The 15,591-nt window shown below is 34.9% G+C and overlaps 2 protein-coding genes across 3 annotated transcripts; both read left to right on the top strand.

Moving 5' to 3' along the window:
- Nucleotides 1-1,841: 1,841 nt before the first annotated feature.
- Nucleotides 1,842-5,719, top strand: LOC137743577 (cytochrome P450 CYP72A219-like). Its single transcript, XM_068483498.2, has 5 exons — nt 1,842-2,278; nt 2,509-2,726; nt 2,901-3,145; nt 4,181-4,568; nt 5,106-5,719. The coding sequence occupies exons 1-5, from the start codon at nt 1,996-1,998 to the stop codon at nt 5,529-5,531; spliced, it is 1,560 nt and encodes a 519-aa protein (XP_068339599.2). The 5' UTR covers nt 1,842-1,995; the 3' UTR covers nt 5,532-5,719.
- A 4,644-nt stretch (nt 5,720-10,363) lies between these two features.
- Nucleotides 10,364-13,773, top strand: LOC137743591 (cytochrome P450 72A397). Of its 2 annotated transcripts, XM_068483514.2 has the most exons (5): nt 10,364-10,818; nt 11,044-11,261; nt 11,426-11,670; nt 12,210-12,597; nt 13,148-13,773. In XM_068483514.2, exons 3-5 carry the CDS (start codon nt 11,429-11,431, stop codon nt 13,571-13,573), a joined length of 1,056 nt encoding a protein of 351 aa, XP_068339615.2. In that variant the 5' UTR covers nt 10,364-10,818; nt 11,044-11,261; nt 11,426-11,428; the 3' UTR covers nt 13,574-13,773. The 2 variants fall into 2 exon arrangements, with proteins under 2 accessions (XP_068339615.2, XP_088536738.1); XM_088680612.1 differs by lacking the exon at nt 11,044-11,261 and having other exon boundaries at nt 10,676-10,818.
- The last annotated feature ends 1,818 nt before the right edge of the window (nt 13,774-15,591 follow it).

The following is a 15,591-nucleotide window of genomic DNA, read 5'->3' as shown; positions in this document are numbered from 1 at the left end:
AACGTCTCTGACGGCATCTTCCACGCCGCGTCTTCGAAATCGATAGTGGCATACTTTGTTTTAAACTCTTTCGACACAAAAGACGCACCTTAATTCGTTCGCAATTTGTGTTGAGGAATGACGGCCTACTTACTTCAGCCAAATCGACGACAAACTTGCTTCCTCCAATTCGACGTCATAGTTCCTTCCCTTAAAGTCACTTTGAATTTCGGGTTGTTGATTTGGTGACTTTGAAATTTTGGAACCTTAGTAAGTAAACTTTTTATTTATGTTCAATTTTTTTAAATTAATTTAGCATTCATGGTTAATTATTCATGCTTGTTGATGAAGTTTGTTGAACTTTGAGATTAATATAGGTTTATGAATACTTGTTGAAAGTTGTGTTTAGGTTTTGTATTGTTAAATTTGGTCGAGATGGAGTTATATTTTAACTTGGTTGAGTTGTGTTGATGAAAGCTTGTTTAAATTTATGAATGAACTAAGTTTTTCGAAATTCATAAAGTTTAGTTTAGGCTTGGTGTATGTTGATATGAATACTTGTTGACATTTTGCGTTTAGGGGTTTATATTGTTGACTTGGGTTAAGTTGGACTTGTAGTTGTCTTGGGTTGAGTTGCGTTGATGAAACTTGGATGCAAACTGAGATTCAAACTTGGATGTCAAATTAATTCATTGTTAAATAACACGTGGCCTTATTAGGTGCTGCCACCTAAGTTTTGCAAGAGTTTGGACCAATCAAAATGCGTCACATGTTTGGGTTGTGTACTGCCAAATTTCGATACTACCCTCACAGGTATTTTTTGGATGATGCCTTGTGACACGTAATGAAATAATACCCTAAACCCTAGTGATGACACAGAAGTTGTCACATGGCAATGAGTATAAGAGGTTAAATGTGTTTTTCTTGAGAATAAAATCAAAGAAAAATCGAAAAAAAATTTTGAAATTGCTACAGATTCCTTGAAACGTGCTCATTGTTTTGATACTGAATCACATATTTGATAAAATACTATATATGTTGTAAAATTCATATAAAATCATACAAAAACTGAAGAAAAAAAATGATCCGAAAATTGCCACGGACTCCTTGAACCGTGCTCGTCGAGAAATGAGCATAAAACCTCAATTACGAGTTAAAATCAAATAAGAGGAGTTCACAAATGTTACATGGGTACTTGGTGTTTGTCGTGTTACATCATACACTTGTACAAATTTCATGATTTGTTGCTTGCTTGATTGCACCTCCTTGGCGAATTATCAAGTTCATGACCATGATTTGGTGTATTGAACATACCACGTCAAACATGTCGCCTACCCAGTCACGTACCAATCGACGAAATTTTTTTCAGATGTGTAAAATATTTTTTATTAATCTTAAACTCAAACAACCGCCATACATTAGTGGTTATGGCGCAATTGTGGATGCATATCTATCAAAATTAGTCCAAGGACTCCACGTTTATATCACACACAAAAACAAGATACTCTCTTGTTACCAATTTAATATGTAACAAACTTCTATTTATCAACTGAATCACTTTTTGAATGCGTAATAAATATTTATTAGACAAAAGATGCCACCAAATCTATCAAAATTAGTCCTTTCCACTTTTACTACACACAAAAACAAGATATATAACAAAGCTTTTATTCAACGGGTGGTGCATTTTTTGAATGTAATAAAGCACTTATTAGACGGATGATCCCACCATATATATATCTTGGTTGCAAGATAAACTGGTCCACAAGTATAATGATAAGTGTTGATTGGGAAGGACAAAATTATTTTGTTTTTAATCAAAAGGAACACACGATAAAATTTGTGGAAGGACTTGTATGGATTTGGGGGATAAGGAGTTCCTCGAGTTTCATACAATATTGAAGCCATTTAATAGTAAACTAAGACTCCATATGTAGTATTATAAAAACAAAAGTATATAAGAATTTTCCTTCTTTCAATTGAACTCCATCTCTCTTTCTCTTCTCTCTCACACCAATGGAACTTTCCATAGAGCCTTTTAGTGTCGTTCTAAGTGTTGTTTTGGTTAGCATAGTTGCATGCGCATGGAGGGTGCTGAATTGGGTGTGGTTGAGGCCAAAGGACCTAGAAAAATGTCTGAGGCAGCAAGGACTTGCGGGAAATTCATACAGGCTTTGGTCAGGAGACCTGAGAGAAAGCTCCATAATGCTAAAAGAAGCAATGTCTAAACCCATGAACCTCTCCCACGATACAGCGCCACGAGTCCTCCCTTTTGTCCACCAATCTGTGAGCACTTATGGTATATATGTTATCTTTCGTCATTTCCTTGTACAGAATTAATACTTTCCTTATGACAATATTAATTAGCTGCTAAGTATAATGTTCTCTTACCAAAATAAGAGAGCTTTTGGTGAAAGTTTGTAAAAATATTCACAATCTTATTTATAACTGTGGTAAGACACTGCCGATGACTTCTTGTAAAAAATTTCTTATGTGTTAATACTTTTACGGTAAAAAATAAAAATGCAGGTAAGAATTCTTTTATGTGGATTGGCCCAACGCCAAGGGTTAATATCACAAATCCAGAAGATTTGAAAGACATCTTTACAAAGCACGAGGATTTTCCAAAGCCAGCACTAAATCCGCTAGTCAAGTTGTTAGCAACAGGTCTAGCAAACTATGAAGGTGATAAATGGGCAAAACACCGAAGAATTGTTAACCCAGCATTCCATTCAGAGAAGCTAAAGGTATTATATATACATACTCTTGACAATATTCATTATTTAAGTTAATTTCTGAAGTTTTAACAGTTTTATTCAATCGGATTATTATTAGGTGTGCATTATATCATGAAATTGATCGTTCCTGTTTTTTTTTTTTTTTTTTTTTTTACCTTCTTTGTTGTTCTTTGTTTGCTGTAGCGTATGTTACCGTCATTTTATCAAAGTTGTAGCGAGATGATTGAGGAATGGGAGAGCATGGTGTCCAAAGACAGTTCATGTGAGTTAGATGTCTGGCCTTATCTTCAAAATGTGACAGCCGATGTAATTTCACGAACATCATTTGGAAGTAGCTACAAAGAAGGAAGGGAAATATTTCAACTCCTGAAAGTGCAAACCGAACTTACAATAAAAACGATACAAAGTGTTTACATTCCAGGATGGAGGTAAAATTATATATTCTTTCAAAAATGATACTTTTTAAGTTCCTTTATAATTAAAATTAATTGGCAATATGGAGAGTAACTCAACTTCTTTCTCAACATGCCCCCTCACGTGTGGCAAACTTTCAAGCCTAACATGTTGATAACATAAACGGGGTGATGTGGAGCACGTGTGGCCATTGGGCTTTATATGTGGAACAACTTATTCTGATACCATAAAAAGGTTCTACCATAGAACTAATTGGCCATATGAATAGCCTATTTATAAGCTTATGCAAGGTCCCTCATCCCAACAATGTGAGATTCATTCTCAACACTCTTATCACATTTTTCATATCACATTAGTACCACACTTTAATAGATATGAGACTCACTTGTATTGATGGGTCCTACCTTCAATAGAAAGATAGTATAAATACGGAATGAAAATGTGGTAAGTGTAACATACTCCTATTAAGGGTAATGTTAAGGAGACTAGATTTATAGACAAAATTTGCAAACTAAATGATGTGTCACTAATAAAAATGAACATATTTATCAACGTTTAAGTAATAATTCAATCATCAACTTTTACATCATTTAATTTATAAAATTTAATCTCCCTAACATTACCTCTCCTATTAGTTTTTTTTTTATTTATTTTTTTATTAAGCTGGTAATTAACTATTGAAAACAATGCAGTCGATCTTTACATAAGCGGTGAACGACTGAAATCGGTGACCGGTGCCCTATGGCTTGTTTTCTTGTAGTGATCCAACGAAAATAAAAGCATATTAATTATCCAAAGCTTTTTGTGTCATTTGTAAATAGTGTGAAGGGTTTTGTTTGGTAAAGTTATTAGAGAACCAATATTTCAGTAGAAAAAAAAATCCCTACGAGAGGCGGGTTCTCTACAAGTTAAATCTCATACTTGAGTTTTTTTTTTTTTTTTTTTTTCTTCACATCCATATTAATCAACTTAAATTTACTCGCTTTCTTCAATCATATCGTGTGTATATATCTTACAAAACGCATTGGAATAATACTGCTATTGTGTAGGTTTCTACCAACCAAGATGAATAAGAGGATGAAAGGAGTTGACAAAAAAATCAGAGAGTTACTCATGGGTATTATAAATAAAAGAGAAGAGGCGATCAAGGCAGGCAAAGCCACAAAAGACGACTTGTTAGGTTTGCTTTTGGATTCCAACTTCAAGGAAATTAAGGAACATGGGAACAAAAGAAAAGTTGGAATGAGCACTCAAGACGTTCTTGAGGAGTGCAAGCTGTTTTACTTTGCTGGGCAAGAGACCACTTCAGTATTGCTGGTTTGGACGATGGTTTTACTAAGTGAAAACCAGAATTGGCAAGATCGTGCAAGAGAAGAGGTTTTGCAAGTCTTTGGAGGCAACAAACCAGATTTTGATGGGCTAAATCACCTGAAAGTTGTAAGCATTGAATGCGTTTACATCTACATTTCACATTCAAAAAAAGAAACATTTACCTCAAAAACAAAAGTTCTATATGTACTTGAAAATTTTCGTTAGGTTTAAAAGAAACATAAAACAAATTAATCAAATATTTTTAGATATATTCTCGCTATAAAAACATTTTGATGTCATGCATGGTGGAAATCATCAAACACTAGAGTTACTTTTGTTTACCAAAAGTATGTTGCTAGCTACAAAGTGAACATGAACTACACTTTTTGGGAAATCAAATCTGATGGATGATTGTGACTCACATTCTAACAACATAATTAAGCATGTCAGATTGAACATAGTCTGGCAAGAGAACATTTCTCCAAGCTTGCATAAGCTCGTTGAGACTCCTGATTCGCATTTTCTTTCGTACAATTTTAAATTTCTTCCATCTCATTTTTTGTTTAATTCGATGGTCCTTTGATGTTGAAGATGAATACGAATTTGTGTTATACAAGCCAATCTTAACTTAATTATGTATTGTTTGGTTGTATAACTCTCCAGGTAACCATGATTTTACTTGAAGCTCTACGATTATACCCACCAGTTGTTATGCTCACTCGAATGATTCACAAGAAAACACAATTTGTAGAATTCTCACTACCGGCTGGGGCCGAAATTTCCTTGCCCACAGTACTAGTTCACCATGACAAAGAATTGTGGTGTGATGATGCAACGCAGTTTAAGCCAGAGAGGTTTTCAGATGGAGTTTCAAAAGCAACAAAGAACAAACTTATATACTTCCCTTTTGGAGGGGGTGCACGGATTTGCATTGGACAAAACTTTGCTATGATGGAAGCAAAACTGGCCTTAGCATTGATCTTACAACACTTCACCTTTGAGCTTTCTCCATGCTATGCTCATGCTCCTTCTAGAAAAATCACCCTTCAACCACAGTTTGGTGCCCATATCATTTTACACAAACTTTGATTAGTTATGATCAAGGTTTTAAAAGACGCTAGGCACTAGTCGGACGGCGAGTTGGGGCTTAGCGCCTAGGCAGCTATGCGGGATCTAGGCGGGCTCCTAGGCGGACTAGGCAGATTTAACTAAATTCATTATATTTCATGTAAATAAGTGTATGTTTATACTTAAAATATATATAATTTCATCATAAACTACAAAATAGAATGACACATATATTATGAAGTATTGAACATAATGAAAACATGGGGAACAAGTATATAATGTGTGCTCATTTAAGTATTCAACAAGTCTCTTACAATTTATTAAAAAAAAATTACAATGCAAAATGAAAGTTATCTATTTTCTGCCTAAGTGAGTCGCAACTTAGACAGGTGTCTAGGCTATGCTCATGCTCCTTCTAGAAAAATCACCCTTCAACCACAGTTTGGTGTCCATATCATTTTACACAAACTTTGATTAGTTATGATCAAGGTTTTAAAAAATGATAGGCGCTAGTCAGACAGCGAGCTGAGGTTTAGTGCCTAGGCGGCTAGGCGGGGTTTAGGCGGGCGCCTAGGCAGACTAGGCAGATTTAACTAAATCCATTATATTTCATGTAAATAAGTGTAGTTTATACTTACAATATATATAATTTCATCATAAACTACAAAATAAAATGACACATGAATTATGAAGTATTGGACATATAAAAACATGGGAAACAAGCATATAATGTGTGCTCATTTAAGTATTCAACAAGTCTCTTACAATTTATTGAAAAAATAAAATAAAATGCAAAATGAAAGTTATCTATTTTCTGCCTAAATAAGTCACAACCTAGACGGGTGTCTAGACGGGTCTGGGCAAACTAGGCAGGTGCCTCACCAGGTTTAGGCCCCCTTTCTTAATTTTCAAACTCTTAGGCATTAATCGGGCGGTGGCCAGCCGCCTAACACTTAGGCCGCCACTAGGCGAGGATTTTTAGAACAGTAGTTATGATTGATTTGGCCGTTGCACAAAAGTTGATGAAAAAGTTGATAAAGAATGGATATCAAACTAATAAAGATGGTCATGCGTTTGTATTAAATGATGTATTATAGAACTATAGATATACTGATGCTAAATTAATAAGGGTGTGGTGATTTCCACACATCCTATTTTAACTCTCAGTTTTATAGTTTTTTAGAGTGTGTGAAGTAAAATGGGATGTGTGAAGGTGGTTGTATGAGAATTGGATCGGTCTAATGATATTTTTTGCACTAACTTTTATATAAATGTACAAATCGACAATGATGAAAACTTTATCCTGCTAAGTGGGGTCGTTTGTACGAATCATAGAAAACCACTGTGCTCTATTTTTAGCCAAGTCTTTCTTTAGCTCCAAGTACTCAATGTCTTTTCTTAAAGTCTCTTTCTAAGTCTTAATAAGTCTTTCTCTACACCTTTTTCCCTAAGCCCCTATCTCATAATCGCATTTCTAACCGGAGTATCTATAGGTAGGGGTGGGTTCAGTTTCATTCGATTCAGTTTTTTCCTAAAACCGAAACCCAACCAAAACTTCGGTCCGGTTCAGTTTTTTTTGGTTTGGTTTTGTTTGGTTCGGTTTCAGTACAGTTTCAATTTTTTTATTTTATAAAACTTATCTTTTTTTTAATATGAAGTTTAGAAAAGAGGCTTGCATTGGTAGACTAAGAATAAGAAAATGGGGAAAGTAGGAAGGTAGTTGTACATATACAAGATCGTATAAACCAATCATATTCTATCAACAACCTCAATTGCAAAGAAAATGATCACCGTATCCATTCAAAAAGCAAACAAATAGAGAAACTCTTCCAAATTCCAAAGCATTCCAAAACTTTCCTGCATAACCAATGGAATATCCTCCCTAATTAAACCAATTATGCTCCTTGAAAAAGCCCTAGGCTAAGTTTCAAACTTGGCAACAAAGTTTCACAAAAGAAATAAGTTGGGCATACATTCATAAAGTGTAAGGGATTCGGTTTGATTTCCAAACCTTCAAAACTGAAACCAAACCAATAAAGTTTGGTTTGGTTCAGTTTTTCCTTTTTAGGTTTTTGGTTTTTCGGTTTAGGTTTGGTGTTCGGTCCCTTTTTTTTTTGGTTTTCGGTTTTTTGAACCCACACCTATCTATAGGTCTTCAATTCACATGTCCAAATGACCTTATTCTATTTTCTCTCATCTTATCTTCAATTGCGGCCACTCTTTCTTTATCTCGAATATCCTCCTTCATTGGAACCAATTTCGCATCTCGCTGTAAGTGGTGGTTGAGCACAAACTTGAGCAACCTGCAAAGCAATAAACAATCGTGAGCAAGCCTAATATTAGGGGTGTGCCGGCCAAAGGCTCTCCGACGGTCAAGTTAGTCAATGACTTTAGACTCAAGCAGTGGTCAAGAAAAGTGAAGTGTTTAGATTGCGTTACCATAAATGAACCTTAGATGGAATGTAGGGAGAGACACTTGATTTGAGACACGTGTCCTTTGTAATGGAGACACGTAATAGAGACCACCGTGTTGTTTACCCGAACCAATCATCTTCCCCGTAGCCATGTCCTGCAAGACACAAAAAGTGGGAAACAAAAGGACACAACAATTTAAAGAATTAGTGACTTTACTGACAAACATGAGACTGACAAACATGAGATTTAAGCGAAAAGAGGAAACACATAAAACTTTGTCTAAGATGATATCTGAATTGAAAGATCCAATGCCGGTGGAAGTGATTGGAACCGTAGATCCGGTGGGTAAATTAACAGTGGGTATTGGCCAAGATTCTGTCTTTGGTGAAATGTGGTCAGTAGCTCCACCAGTCAAAATCCAAAGTTAAAGTAGAATTAATTTAGACATCTCTAAAGGGTGACATACCTGAATCATTTGCATAGGAATTGTTCTTACTAAAGACGCGGTTTGCATTTATTATAAATATGGTGTGAGCGAGTTGTTGATCCTTTTTTGCAGAAAACCCATTTATTGGGTTCAGTTGAGAAGACTGTGAATTGGAGAACTGGGCCGGCGCATGAAAGATTTGAGACTGCTGGCCTCAATTGGAGGTCTGGGCCGGACCTGCAGAGACATCTGCTGTGTTGGCAGCATGTAGGAAGGCAGGTGCCTTGTCGTCCGCGCTGGCAGATGCGTTGGCTGCATTTGTTGGCAGCATGCTTTGGCTTCATGTTACGATGATGATGCATTTGCTGTGATGCATCTGATGATTCATTTCCTGCCATGGGACATCAGCCCAACGAAAGTCTGATGGCTTACTCAAATATGCATTTGATCCTGTGGAAAAATCTTGGGATTGGGTCTAGACTTTTCTTGTAGTGTTGAAAATTGGATTTTGTGTTTTCTGGCAGCGGAAAAATTTTGAGAATTGTGCTTTGTGATTTTCAAAAATATCATTTAGTATTATAGTTTAATAGTATTTATTTTAAAAATGAAAGATTTGAAACTTGAATAAATATTCAATAAATAATTTGGTGAATGATTTTTTGGTTACTTTCATTGTCAACAATACAAGATATATATAATATATATATACACACACACCATTCAACCACACCTATTTCTAAGGCTAGGAATCCGTGATTCATCTTTGATGAGATTTGATCTTAGACAAAATCAGGAAAGTAAAATATTACAATTATATGACAAAGATAATTCTTAACAGTTGTAAACTCAACTATTTTGGGCTATAATTATTTTTCAAGGACACTTGTTTGTTTTTAAGTCATTCTCCAAAACCGTCAATGAAAAAGTTGAGTTATTTTTCCTTTTATGCAATAGATGACTGCATTCTTCAAATGAATAGAAGAAAATCATTCACTACCTATCTTTCCAAAAGTTTGACCCTGTGTCTTCATATGCATCTTTGCTCATATGCTCGACAATAAACGTCACCTCTTATTCCCACTATGGAATCCATTAGTATTACAGACATGGCTTCTCTGCCCTTCCACTTCCTATACATTCTTATCTTCTCTTATTTATGCAATTACAATTAAGTCACGTCAACATTTTATATTATTATTACTTTTATCTGACCGCACAAAATAGGAGGGGATGGGAGTGTCTGAGAAGTGAGAGGGCAGAGAAGCCGGGTCATATTATTACAGACAAGGATTGTCTGCCCTCCCACTTCCTGTGCCCTCCTATTTGTGTGATCATGATTAAGCCACGTCAACATTTTATATTATTTTTTATAAAGATAATAAGACAAAAATGAATAGTAATATAAAATGTTAACGTGATTTAACCGTGATTACACAAAACAAGATAACATAAAAAGACACGAGAAGTGAAATGCACAGACATTACACAGACAATCCTTGTCATATTATTACACTTCTGATGTGATATGTCGGCAAGGAAATTTGCGATTGTTAAAAGGAAGAACGGCACCACCACAAAAGACCACAAAGTGAAATGCACTCGTCATGGCTGAACTCATCACAAAATTAGTCCAAGGATTCCTAAAAAAGGACACCCCACCACAACAAGGACCACAAAGTCAAATGCACTCGTCCTGGCTGAAGTCGTATCAAAAATTAGTCCAAGGACTCCAAGTTTACCACACACGAAAACCAGATATCCTCTTATCACTAATTTATCATGTAAGAAACTTTTAATTATTGACTGATTAACTTTTTGTATGCATAATTTTGTATGCATAACAAGTATTTTTTTAGACTAATGATGCCATCAAATTTAACAAAATTAGCCCACCAACTCAACTTTTACTACGCACAAAAACAAGATATATTTATATAACAAAGCTTTTATAAGACGGTTGGCACATTATTTGAAAATGTAATAAAGCATTTAATAGATGGATGATCTTACCGTATATATTTTAGTTGTAAGACAAACTTCTCCACCAGTACAGTGATATAGGTGTTGATTGAGAAGGACAAAAATATTTTGTTCTTAATCAAAAGGATCACACACTCGCTAAAATTGTGGAAGGACTTGTACGGATGAACTCCATCTCTCTCTCTCTCCTCTATCACACCAATGGAAGTTTCAATGGCGCCTTTTAGTGTTGTTCTAAGTGTTGTTTTGGTCAGCGTACTAGCATGCGCATGGAGGGTGCTGAATTGGGTGTGGCTGAGGCCGAAGAAGCTAGAAAAATGCCTTAGGCAACAAGGACTTGCTGGCAATTCATACAGGCTTTGGTCAGGAGACCTGAAAGAAATATCCATGATGCTAAACGAAGCAGTGTCTAAACCCATGAACCTCTCTCCCATGATACAGCGCCACGAGTCCTCCCTTATGCCCACCAATCTGTGAGCACTTATGGTATGTTAATTATCTTTCGTCATTTCCTTATACAGATCAATACCATCCTTATGTCAATATTCGCTGCTAAGTATAATCTTCCCTTACAAAAATAAGATAGCTTTTGGTGACAGTTTGTAAAAATATTCACAATCTGATATATAGAAGTGGTAAGACGCTGCCGATGACTTCTTGTAAAGAAGTTCTTATATATTAAAACGTTTATGGTAAAATATAAAAATGCAGGTAAGAATTCTTTCATTTGGATTGGCCCAACACCAAGGGTTAATATCACAAATCCAGAAGATTTGAAAAACATCTTTACAAAGCACGAAGATTTTCCGAAGCTAACAGCAAACCCGCTAGTCAAGTTGTTACTAACAGGTCTAGCAAACTATGGAGGTGAGAAATGGGCAAAACACCGAAAAATTATTAACCCAGCATTCCATTCAGAGAAGCTGAAGGTATTATATATACATACTCTTGACAGTATCCATTATTTAAATTAATTTCTCAAGTTTTAACAGTTTGATTCGATCGGATTAATATTAGGTGTGCATTATATCATGGAATTGATCATTTCGGCTTTTTTTTTCTTCCCTTTTTTGTTGTTCTTTGTTTGCTATAGCGTATGTTACCCGCAATTTACCAAAGTTGCAGCGAGATGATTGAGGAATGGGAGAGCTTGGTGTCCAAAGAGAGTTCATATGAGTTGGATGTGTGGCCTTATCTTCAAAATATGACAGCAGATGTGATTTCACGAACATCATTTAGAAGTAGCTACAAAGAAGGAAGAGAAATATTTCAACTCTTGAAACTGCAAATAGAACTTACAATGAAAACGAAACAAAGTGTTTACATTCCAGGATGGAGGTAAATTTATATTTTCTTTAAAATAATAAAGTTGAGGTTCCGTCATAAAACCAATTGGCAATATAGAGAGTAATCCAACTTACTTATAAGTTCATGTAAAGTCTTTCTTTCCATCAATATGGAATTCATTCTCAACACTCTTATCAAACTTTTCATATCACATTGGTACCATCCTTTTGTAGGATTGAGACCAACTTGTATTGGTGGACCCTACCTCTTAGAAAAATGGGACATATGAAAATTAGGTAAGCATAGCATACTCTTATTCTTTTATTAAGCTGGTAAATAACTATTATCCAAAACTTTTTGTGTCATTTGTAAATAGTGTGAAAGGTTGTTAGGAGAAGTTATTAGAGAAACCAATATTTCAGTAGAAAAAGTCCCTACGAGAGGTGGGTTCTCTACAAGTTAAATCTCATAATTGGGTTTTTTTTTTTTCACATCCATATTAATCAATTTAAATGTACTCGTTTTCTTCGATAATATCGTATCTATAGCTTACAAAACCCATTGGAATAACATATACTTCTATTATGCAGATTTCTACCAACCAAGATGAATAAGAGGTTGAAAGGAGTTAACAAAGAAGTAAGAGAGTTATTAATGGGTATTATAAATAAAAGAGAAGAGGCGATCAAGGCAGGCGAAGCCGCAAAAGATGACTTATTAGGTTTGCTCTTGGAGTCCAACAACAAGGAAATAAAGGAACATGGGAACAAAAAAGAAGTTGGAATGAGCATTCAAGACATTCTTGGTGAGTGTAAGCTGTTTTACTTTGCCGGGCAAGAGACCACTTCAACATTGCTGGTTTGGACGATGGTTTTACTAAGTGAAAACCAGAATTGGCAAGATCGTGCAAGAGAAGAGGTTTTGCAAGTCTTTGGAGGGGAAAAACCAGACGTTGATGGGCTAAATCACCTTAAAGTTGTAAGTATAGAATGTGTATACATTCACATTTTACATTTTTTTTTAAATATTTAAAATAAAAAACGTTCATTTATATTTTAATTTGAACATTTTCATTAGGTTTACAAGCGAAAATAAAACAAATTAATCAAATATCAAAATGACATTCTCGCTAGAAAAACATTTTGATGTTATGCAGGGCGGAATCATCAAACCTTGGAGTTATTTTTGTTTACCAAATGTATGCGATAGGAAAACGCTTATGTTGCTATAAAGTGAATATGAACTACACTTATTGGGAAACCAAATCTGATAGACGGTTGTGATTTACATTCTAACAACATAATTAAGCATGTCAAGTTGAATATAGGCTGGTGAGAGAACATTTCTCCAAGCTTCCATAAGCTCGTTGAGACTCCTAATGCACATTTTCTTTTGTACAATTTTAGGTTATTTCATCTCATTTTTTGTTTAATTCGATGGTCCTTTGATGTTGAAGATGGATATGAATTTGTATTATATAAGCCAAGTTTAACTTAATATGTATTGGTTTGGTTTTATAACTCCCCAGGTAACCATGATTTTACTTGAAGCTCTACGATTATATCCATCAATTGTTACGCTCTCTCGAATGATTCACAAGAAAACACAATTTACAGAATTCTCATTACCGGCTGGAGTCGAAATTTCCCTGCCCACAGTACTAATTCACCATGACAAAGAATTGTGGGGTGATGATGCAACGCAGTTTAAGCCAATGAGGTTTGCAGAAGGAGTTTCAAAGGCAACAAAGAACAAACTTACATACTTCCCCTTTGGAGGGGGTGTACGGATTTGCATTGGACAAAACTTTGCTATGATGGAAGCAAAACTGGCCGTAGCATTGATCTTACAACACTTCACCTTTAAGCTTTCTCCATCCTATGCTCATGCTCCTTCTGGAATTACCACCCTTCAACCACAGTTTGGTGCGCATATCGTTTTACATAAACTTTGATTAGTTATGACGGATATACATAGCAGTTGCGACAAAAGTTGATGAAGAATAAGGACATCAATATATTCTCATAATTTAATCAATATTGATATTAACTTAATAATTATTTATTGTCATTCCATTGTAATGAGTCCTATACATATTCATGGATTAACAGTACTACTCAATGAATTATTTCTGGCAATACAACGTACGTTAAATAGTTGAGTTGGGGGCATGTAAGTCGTTTTACCATGTAGGACGAGACTATCTGCGAGTTGCTTGTTTGGACAATGGTTTTGGTGAGTAGATATCAAAGTTGCCAGGCTCGTGCAAGAGAAGAGGTTTTGAAGTGTAGTTTGGTAACAGCAACCTGGATTTAGGTGGGCTACTTCACCTAAAACTTGCAACTATAGCTAGTGGAATAATACTTTCATTCCCCACTTGCAAATAAGCATTTTTCCTGAAGAAATTTCATATTCAAAACCTTCAATTTCTTAATATTCAATTAAAGACCATACCTACAAAATATATTCAATCAGATATGATTTACTCATCTAAATTTATCAAATAAATGGATAATTTATTATTAATTAGCATGTTACTTGGTACCTACATTATTGATTTGTTTAACACGGCATGCATGTTTTATTTTACAGTCCAGATGTTCTCTTCTCTTCTGTAACAACTGGAATAACTTTGTTGCGACAACTTTAAAATTGTTTCAAAAAGATAGTTTCAAACTTTGTGTGCCACTATAATAATAGTAATATTATAGGAGATACCAAACCTGTCCCGAAACTTCAATCTCAAATGATGTGGCATCTTCTCATTTGTTCCTAATTGGAACCACTTTACCAGCTATTACATCCTCTTATAAAAAATTGGGAAATATTTTTTATTATTTAATTACTTGTATTTTTTGTATCATCACATTTCAGACACGTGTACCCGGGATGGAATGATCAACTTGAAACTCGTCATTTATATGTAAGTGGATATTCCACTTTACAAGAGATGTGATTCTGTAAAATTATTGAACTGATAATTTATAATTCTTAAAAATTATCACTTTTGACTAATTAACTAAAAAATGCCACAGGTAACCATGATTTTATACGAGGTTCTTAGGTCATACCCTCCACTACCTGTGCTTGTTCGAGCTATGCACAAGGAAACCGCTTGGAAATTTGTTACTCTTTCAGTCCTTGTTCACCTTGACCAAGAACTGTGTAATACCCCATATTTAAAAAAACATAGTTATATGTATATATGTATGTATGTGAGTAATTATTTTTACGTACAAGAACCTATTTTCGATATGTAGAATAGTTTCAATGTAAGATCCTTTTGCTACAAATTATTTCAAAAACTAGCTATTTCATGTTCATATGTAATTAGAGATATTTTTAGTTTGAATTGGAGAAGGGAGATTAAATGAGTTTGGTTTGATTTTCCTCACAAAGGGCTGAGAGTTTGAGGTTGGACTAAATGAGTAATTTTGTCTTCATATTTTCTCTTAAAGTGGAGAGTTTGTAACGTTAGGAGTGACTGACTTGGTGATTACTCACCACTCTAAATGTGAAGGTGGAAGTCTACTTAAGGGTGAGTTGGCAAGTTTGTATTCATTAGGAATCTAAGAGTTAAATGTATGGTGATGATTCATCCCTCCAAAATTTGAAGAGGTGGGATTCATATCCTTTAGACTTTGAACATGGCTTTTGAGCTTTTGCCCACTTTGCATGATATTCACCACTGTAAATAAAGGAAGATGACAACTTATTGTGGTTAGAACATTTCACGTGGCCTTTGATGCAAGGAACATCTTGCATATTATTCATTAGTTCATAATTAGCTTCACATTTGTTGTTTTTCTATTGGACCACATTTCATTGCTAAGGATTAGGACAACATTTGTTGCCTTGTTATTGGAACACATTTCATGGTGATGATTAGGTTAACAATTCATGTGTTCCTTTTGGAACACATTTTATGTCTAATGATTGGCACAACACTTGCTTTTTTTCTATTGGCACACT

Source organism: Pyrus communis, chromosome 11 (genome assembly GCF_041283825.1).
Source record: "Pyrus communis isolate YQ-2024b chromosome 11, ASM4128382v1, whole genome shotgun sequence".
Classification (NCBI taxonomy): domain Eukaryota; kingdom Viridiplantae; phylum Streptophyta; class Magnoliopsida; order Rosales; family Rosaceae; genus Pyrus; species Pyrus communis.
This window is presented reverse-complemented; position numbering and strand designations above follow the sequence as displayed.